The sequence below is a fragment of the Nansenia antarctica genome (assembly GCF_963989245.1).
Source record: "Nansenia antarctica genome assembly, chromosome: 5".
Classification (NCBI taxonomy): Eukaryota; Metazoa; Chordata; class Actinopteri; order Argentiniformes; family Microstomatidae; genus Nansenia; species Nansenia antarctica.
The window spans coordinates 47415652-47424697 of record NC_137690.1 but is presented as its reverse complement, the minus strand read 5'-3'; the positions used below and the strand labels follow the sequence as shown (position 1 = coordinate 47424697).

At 44.9% G+C, this 9046-nt stretch overlaps 1 protein-coding gene across 1 annotated transcript; it reads left to right on the top strand.

The window, feature by feature from the left end:
• Window positions 1-434: 434 nt before the first annotated feature.
• On the top strand, window positions 435-6849 carry LOC308157386 (P2Y purinoceptor 13-like; the record flags this gene model as incomplete). The annotated part of the gene is made up of 3 exons (XM_080530935.1): window positions 435-620; window positions 5560-5955; window positions 6394-6849. The coding sequence occupies 3 exons, from the start codon at window positions 435-437 to the stop codon at window positions 6847-6849; spliced, it is 1038 nt and encodes a 345-aa protein (XP_080387061.1).
• Between the last annotated feature and the right edge of the window lie 2197 nt (window positions 6850-9046).

Sequence of the window (9046 nt, the reverse complement as noted above, 5' to 3'; positions counted from 1 at the left end):
CACATTCCACACAGTTGATTGACAAATGAAACATTGTTTTGTTTTATGTTGTTTTGTTTTGAACTCTTTTTGGAGAATGTTGGATGGAGTGAATCTGGAAAGTGTGGCTGTGTATGGTCAGTCACCATTATGAGTCTCTTGTTCTCATAAAGCAGCTATACGTGGGTATGCTTACGTGTTTGGGTGTTTTGACAGTTCAACCTCATAATTGTGACACAAATACCATGGTAAGAGACCTAGTTTCACAGAGCAAACCTAGCCTTTGAGGTTTGTGGTTGAATGTTCAGAGCATATGACCACATTTCTCTCTCTCTCTATCTCTCTCTCTCTCTCTCTCTCCTTGCCCGTGCCCTCATTATCGTTCTCACGAAAGTAGAAACCATGTACCACTTGTATACCTTTTTCCCCTCCACCAGAAACAAGTCGGCGTGAGAATGAACAGCAGCCTATCAAACTCCTCCGTGCTCAAGTGCGTGCGAGACACCAGCGTGACAGCTGTGGTATTCCCGTGCCTCTACAGCGCCCTCTTCCTGGTGGCGCTGGTACTGAACTGCCTGGCCGCGTGGATCTTCTTCAACATCCGCAGCACCTCCACGTTTGTGGTCTACCTTAAAAATGTGGTACGGGAACAATGACTTCCTTTGTTTTTGTGATGGACTGTTGTGCAGGTGATACGAATTAGTAGGGTCCAAAACCAAAATTCCGTGACCACTCTCTGGCTAACATGTTTTGATGATTTATTTGACTTCTAGGGACCTTTTATGAAAAATGTTGCCTCCAGGTCCCTCCCAAAAATCCCGGGTTTTTTTTGCCAGAGGGCCAAATCCAAAATACCTGTAACCTTTAAGGCAGGTGAATAGGGTAAAAAAAAAAAAACTAATAGCTATCACTATGAAACTTCCCCAGTTAATCACTTACATTAAGACAATTATTTTTTGTATTACAAGTTTTCTGAAATGGTATGTTTAAATATGCAAATGAGGTGTTACCTAATTAAATATGTGGTAATTTGCATAACATTCAAGAACTTAAATCTGAACATTGGATAAAGCCAGGTTAAAAATTTTTGTTTCATCTTGTTGACATATTAGAGTCAATAGCTTGATTAATTTGTTTGTTAAATTGGATGCCCGATAGTTGCCACCAGGGTATCAACTATTATGAACGTATAACAAGAGACGTAATTATACTTCAAAATAAGCTCTTTAATAGCTGTAACTTGAATAGTTAAAACAGAACAATTGAACCACTTTAAACATATGTGATCACTCTGAATCAGAACATTCTGCCTCACTAGATTCTGAATCCTCCTCTCCCTCCTCCTCATCTCCCTCCTCACTCTCATCTTCCTCCTTGTCTTCAGCTGGCCCTGGTGCAGGTAGATTCATTGGGAGAGCAGGTTGTGTGTGGCGGACAGGTTGACAGTGACCACCCACCAGCTCCCAGCCATGTCCGAGGGGCGAAGGGTGGTGCTTCAGGGAGGGGTGGCGCACTAGATATGCCAAGTAGTTGGCACGGAGACAGTGTTGGCGTTCTGCATCTGGAGGGAGACGGATGAAGTCCAAGAGTTGTTTTTCATTCTCTTCCACTTCTCGGCACGAGCCTCAGCCATGGTGCTGCTCTTTTTGTGGCCATAGATGACATGTCGTGTGAACTGGAAGAGCTCCTCTACCACCTCCTCCTCAAGGTGAAGGCTATCTCCACACCGTGAGAGTTGCCGTCTTGCCACAGGGCTCTTAGCCACCTTGTCATACACCGACAATTTCCTTGTTCCATAGAAGCCTGAGTTGGCATCACAGCCTGTAATACAATGTAGCTGCATAATACAGTCTGCCATCTCCTCAGTCACTAGGCCACGGCATACAATTATCTCCTGCTTTCTCTTGATATAGAGCATACCTGGCAACTGCTGTGAGATGGCCGCTGCTGCGACATAGGCATCGGTGTCAGCTGCATCTATGACAACAGGGCCACTGTAGCCTGACTCACGCAGAACTGCATAAGCAGAGAAGAGGATGGTATCAGCCTCAGACTGATCAAAGATATAGTTCTGCATTGGTTGTTGTGTTGACAAGTTGGTGCGATGAGAGCCAACAGAGTAAACAATATCTGCATCTACAGTCTGTGCAAGGTCGGTCAGGTAGCTGCATATTAGTTGTTGCAGCCGCACCTTGTTGCTGACGCTACACAGCAGCGTTTTGAACACTCTGGCAGAGGGGAAGGGGTCGCCCAATTTCATGTAGGTGTTGGGGACATGTGCCTTACCCTGTACCCGCAGGTCTCGCTCGTCATCTTTCGTTGAGTATGCTCCATCGTACGGGTCATTCACACAGATGATACGGTCAGCATCACCATGGCGGGCAAGGATGATGGATGACACCTTGTGGACGTCGTCCGACCACTTGTATGGGGTGTCATCTTGTGTCATCTTGTGTCTGTCGATCTTCTGCTGATCCTCCAAATCATGCCCATGTCGACGAGAGCGATGTAAGGTCCTTTCAGAACTACAGATTGGAGAGAGAGCTTCTGGATGAGCTTGCTCTTCTGCGTCTTCCTGTATGTGCCATTGGAGTTGAATAAGGCCATACACTCCTCGACAACACAGTGTTCCAACAACTCTGGGAGATTCACAAGTTAACTGACCTCAACCAGGTCGATCACTGCCTTGAGAGCATCCTGCTCCATCTCAGCAGAACCTTGGGTTCCTCCCCGGGTTTCTTCGTGCATGGCCCCTTGGCAAATGTCAAGCGTTTGCTCAATGGGACGGATGCATGGAGGGAGGTATTCTTACTGAACACTCTGTCTCGTAAAATGCTGGTCAACTTCTCCTCTCCTGCAGCACGGGCTGAGTTGAAGTCTGCAATGAGCTCATCAGAGGCAGGCATGGCTGACTGTAAGGGTGCGGAGGGTGGGTGAGGCCGGGTCGAACGGGAAGGAGTCAAACTAATGCATGCATGCGACCAGGTCCTGCACACACTGCTCATCCTCTCGCATCCGTGGCCACATTGCATGTGCTTCTTCTTGGCTTCTTTTCGGTTGGCCAGCACGTTGTGAGCCGCCCGGATCTGGGTCACATTGTTCATATTTCTGGAGTGCACTAGCAGCTGCTTCTCATTCTAGAGGATGGAGAGCCAGCCAGACTTCATTTTGCTGCCCTTGTTCATTGTACACTCATGTCCCAGGCCATGTAGGACTAGGGGTTGCCTGTGATGGACTGAGTGAAATCAGTCCGAAGGAAGGCGACCAGGGGGTCATTCCACTAAAGGTGGATCAGTTTAGCTGCGCAATAAATAAATGCGGCGCTCAGGCAACTCGAGATTGGAATTCAAGCCTCAGGTGATTCCTCGAACGAGGATCAGCCTTGTGTCATCAGTGTTCACAGAAGACAGGCTTACAAATCTTCGATATGGGCGCGTGCACGCAGACATAAAAAGCCCTGAAGTGTCGATCTGTCGAAATGAAGATACTCCACTCTGCAGGGGTACTACATTTGCGCAGCATTCCGAATTATTGATTTTTATGAAGACGGAAAAATAAGATGTAAAATAGTGCAATACTGCCGCAATTAACAAGGCGAGGGAAATGGTTTGGCAAGAAATTGCTGACCGATTAAATGCGTAGGTCATACTAGCCCCAGTTATTGTTATATGTTCATATTTTAATAAATGAATATTACTACTGTGGTGATATCCGCAGCAGGCTACAAACCGTCATATCGCCACAATGGCCTAGTGGTATTGACTGCTGCCATAGGATTTATTCGTCATTTTATATCAGTGGTTCGAATCCCTCTTAAGACGCACTTTTTACTGCATTTCGTTGTCTGAATCTAATCTAAAATCTCATCTAAAAAAGTATTGTAGGCTATAAAATTATGGTGCAGGCTAATTTACAAGAACTGACACGATTACAATGGTGTTTGAAACCTTTGCATGAAATCTTCGGTTAAATGTAAAAAAAAAAAAAATGAATTGGGATTGGCCCTTAGTCAAGTCTCGAACTCACAACCTTTGGAACTCGAGTCCGCAGCCTTAACCACTACGCCAGCCAGACCGCTGTGATGACGGCAATGCAAGTTGAGACAATTACTTCTTTTTTTTTTTACACACTTTTCTTTATTGATCTATCGATCTATCTATCACACTTTCAAAATATCAAGTTATCTATCACACAATCAAACTATCTATCGATCGATCACACTTTCAAAATATCAAATTATCTATCTATCACACAGTCAAACTATCTAATCAAACTATCTAATCTATCTATCTCATGTGAAGTGGGAACTAATATTTCCTAAAAGACACATGAGGAACTTTCGTTCAGGGTTTAGTTTCCGCCTGTGAGCCTTTTTTGACGCACGGATGACTATAGCCTGTGTTTTAGCCTGGTCGGGACCAGGCTAATTATATCTGACTCAGAAGGAGCTCAACCAAGCAGCGAATTATTTGAGCCACATTGATGGCACCGAACGCAAGCTAACATTTTCGAGGCTTAGAACTTTATCGAGGCTTAGAACTTTATCGAGCTTTGTGGAATAGGGCCCTGATCAGCAAGGAGAGCTAGTCAGCATTGCCCAGAAGTCAGGCAGCCACCTCCCATACCTATTGTTATCGTACGCTACCATTATTAATTATTAATCAAGCCTTTGACTCTAATATGTCAACAAGATGAAACAAGAATTTTTAACCTGGCTTTATCCAATGTTCAGATTTAAGTTCTTGAATGTTATGCAAATTACCGCATATTTAATTAGGTAACGCCTCATTTGCATATTTAAACATACAATTTCAGAAAACTTGTAATACAAAAAATAATTGTCTTAATGTAAGTGATTAACTGGGGAAGTTTCATAGTGATAGCTATTAGTTAATTTATTTACCCTATTCACCTGCCTTAAAGGTTACAGGTATTTTGGATTTGGCCCTCTGGCAAAAAACCCCGGGATTTTTGGAAGGGACCTGGAGGCTACATTTTTCATAAAAGGTCCCTAGAAGTCAAATAAATCATCAAAACATGTTAGCCAGAGAGTGGTCACGGAATTTTGGTTTTGGACCCTACTAAATGGTTGGACAAAAACAATCAAAAGCAGAAGAGGGGGAGAGGGTTTATGCTATGGGGGGACAACATACTGTAGTAAACCATCAATCCAATACAGCCAAAGCCATCGTTAAAATTGAGAGATTGTCCTAATAGGGTATTGTGAGAAACCAAACTAGGCTTATTAAGCTCTTGCCGGGCCTTTTGAGAAAACCAAACATGGCCTATTAGGATCTTTTAGAGTCTTTTGAGAAAACCAAACATGGCCTATTAGTGTCTTTTAGAGTCTTTTTAGAAAACCAAACTAAGCTTATTAGGGTCTTTTAGAGTATTTTGTGAAAACCAAACTAGACCTATTAGGGTCTTTTAGAGTCTTTTGAGAAAACCAAACATGGCCTATTAAGATCTTGTAGGGCCTTTTGAGAAAACCAAACTAAGCCTATTAGGGGTCTTTTGAGAAAACCTAATATGAGGATGACTCATCGGTATGTATCACATGATCATCATCCTCAACAACAGGTGGTGGCGGACCTGCTGATGACCCTGACCATCCCTGTGAGGGTGCTCAGTGACGCAGGCGTGGGATCCTGGCGCCTGCGGGCCTTCCACTGCCGCTACTCCGCCGTCCTCTTCTACACCACCATGTACGTCAGCATCCTGCTGCTGGGCCTCATCAGCCTGGACCGCTACCTGAAGATAGTCCGGCCATTCGGGAAGTGCGCCCTCCAGAGGGTCGGGGTGGGACAGGGCCTGAGCGCCGCCGTCTGGGCCGTGATGGTGTCCCTGGCGCTGCCCAACGTCATCCTGAGTGACCGCCCGGCAGTGGCGGCCTCCGGTGGCGGCCGGCTGAAGTGCAGCTCCATGAAGAGCCAGGCGGGCCTGCTGTGGCACGAGGGCTTTAACTACTTCTGCCAGGTATAGGGAGTGTTTTGGGTTCGTATAGTGTTATGCTAACAGTGCTAACATGCTAACAGAATACCTGAACACCACACGTCTCCTTTTTTTTTAGGATGTAATTGCAATACACTGGATATGTTTATGCTATTTTTCAAAAAGCTGTTCTCTGCTATTCAATAAGCTGTTCGAATCAATATGTGGTCCTCCGTGGCTCAGTTGGTAGAACGTGGCGCTAGCAATGACGCTCATGTTGTGGGTTCGATCCCCGGCTGGGACCGTATAAAAATGTACACGCTCACTGCAATGTAAGTCGCTTTGGATAAAAGCGTCAGCTAAAGGGTGTCGATATTAGACAAGGTTATTATTACTGTTCAGTTGGATGTCTCAGTCAAGTGTCTACATTTTTTTTGATTTCCTGCCGTGAGGTGACTTGTAATCCCTTGTATTTCTCCACAGGTGGTGTTCTGGGGCACGCTGGCCCTGATGGTGGTGTGCTACACCTTCATTAGCCGCAAAGTGTACGAGTCGTACCGCGCCTGCCGCAGCGGCTCCAAGAAGGCCAGCCGCAGCACCAAGGCCAAGGTGTTCGTGGTGGTGGGGGTGTTCTTCGTCTGTTTCGCCCCTTTCCACTTCGCCCGGGTCCCTTACACCCTCACCCAGACCCGCGACATCGCCGACCACTGCCAGGCGCAGAACGCCCTCTACGTCGCCAAGGAGACCACCCTCTGGCTCTCGGCCACCAACGTGTGTCTGGACCCGCTGATCTACGTCTTCCTGTGCAGGGTGTTCAGGAGGAGATTGACGGCCACCCTCGCCCGCAAGCCCCTCCCCCAAGGCGGGCTGGAGTCTCCCACGGCAACCTCCACCCAGCTGGAGATGTCACAGTTGGCGCATGGCAACAGAATGCTTTAGTCCGCCCCATAGCAACGGTTTTCACAGTTCTGTCGAACTGTAACTTTTATGTACTTTCTACCTGCAGTTATCTGCCCCCCTGTCAGCTTGTGACAAGAGTCTGTGGAGAAAGAAAAAAAAAAGGACTGCTCCTAAACATTTTACAGTTGTAATACACATTGTGTGTAATGGATGGTTTAGATGACATGTTAAACAAAGGCGAGAGAGAGAGAGAGAGAGAGAGAGAGAGAGAGAGAGAGAGAGAGAGAGAGCGAGAGAGAGAGAGAGAGAGAGAGAGAGAGAGAGAGAGAGAGAGAGAGAGAGAGAGAGAGAGGGGGGGGGGGGCAAACACAACAAGGGAAAGAGACCCACAGATCTTGTCACTTATCACTGAGGATAGCCAGTGTGTGTGGTGAACTTTCTGGACAAAATGATGGAGGGGGAGAGATACCCCCACACAACTTAAAGATATGTGAAACCTGAAATGAAAAAAAGTACATGACCTCTTTCATTGAATTTCATTCAATCTTTCTTCTTTTTTTTTTTTTTTTTTTTTAAGAAATGGTAGCCGCTGTGCATATGTACAGTACATAATGACTGTATCTTGTTTGTTACTTTCTTTCTCTCTCTCTCTTGTATGTGCAACTAAATGAACTAAACTAAATGAACAAGCTGTCTTTCATATTCTAAGAGTCAACCCGAGCTCATGTGTCTGTCCCCATGTTTGCTCAGTCATCCTGTGCTTTTTATTCAGTGTATCTCCCTGTCAGAGTGAACTTCCCGTTCTCTAATCTTGTCCAAACTGCACTTTCCTCCTGTGTCGTCTCAGCAGAACGGGAAACAACTGAACGGAGCGCTTTCTCTGACGTTTGTGCTCAGAGGACAATGTGACTGTGAAACGCATGATAACGCTGCCATGATGTATTTATTTTTTTCCGTCAGACTAAACTACTGAAGGACATGCAATCATCAACTTTCCGCCAAGATGACACGTGCGTGCGTGCGTGCGCGCACGCACACACACACACACACACACACACACACACACACACACACAGTTTCCTGGACACCAAATGGATGAGTTATCCGAATTTAAGCTGAATTTAAACCTGAATGTAGAGTATGAAGAGCTTCATTCCATTACTCTATAATCCACCATTTCCAAAATTGTATAACTTCCATGAAATTGGGCTGTCTGGCCATCTGGTCGGAGAGAGAGAGAGAGAGGGGGGGGGGGGGGGGGCAGGGAAGAGATGAAGCCCCTCACTGAGAACCTGGACACGACTGAACACAGCATCCCAACACCCAGAGAATTCCAAGCATTTTAGCATTAATTGTAGCCAGGGCTCTGTGCTTTTATCCTTTTAATGCCTTTTCATTTAACATTCAACCTCCTGCTGTTAGCGTTTCTAACAGCAGGAGGTTTCATAGGACCTACTGTGACATGTCTGGAGTGGGTTTTAATAACTACGACACTTTGTTTGGAGAATAGTGTAGAATGTCGATGTGTTTATTAAGCCGTCACCCCAGTAGGGGGTGTCAATGGATGCGAGAAATGAAAGATGAACAGCAGAGGGCAGTAGACGCCAAAATATAGCGTCAATGTAGATCCACGGTCTGTTACTGTAAGACACAGTATGTTTACTGGAATGAAAGGCCCAGTATTCAGGTAAACTGAAACTATGAATTATGGTTAGTTTACTTATATGAAACATGTTTGAACTCATGTTCCTTTTTTAAATTTATTTTTTACTTAGCCTACTCTTTTTTTCTTTTATGTTCAGCACTTGGACTTGCATTCGATGTATGATTAGTGCTATACAAATAAAGTTTGATTGATTGATTGATTGATTGACATATTCAAAACATTGCATATAAACACTGTCAATGAATATATTGTTTTCATCAACAACATATCGTCTGTAGACATTTATGTGTGCAGCTACTAGGCCTACTTTGGTAAACATATGACGTATGCATTGCCCATGTCATAACCTCAAAAGCAACCAGAGGAAGAACATGGATCATCTTGTGTTTTGAATCCACTATCGCAACAAAAACGTTTTCATTTATACAGGAGAAACACAAGTGCCCTCTGTCCACAATATTTACACAATGACAAAACAATACAACACAGTATCAATACATCATAAAACCACAAAACACTCAATTAACACCCTAAATTACCCAGGCAGGCAATATCCAATTTGAGGCCTAC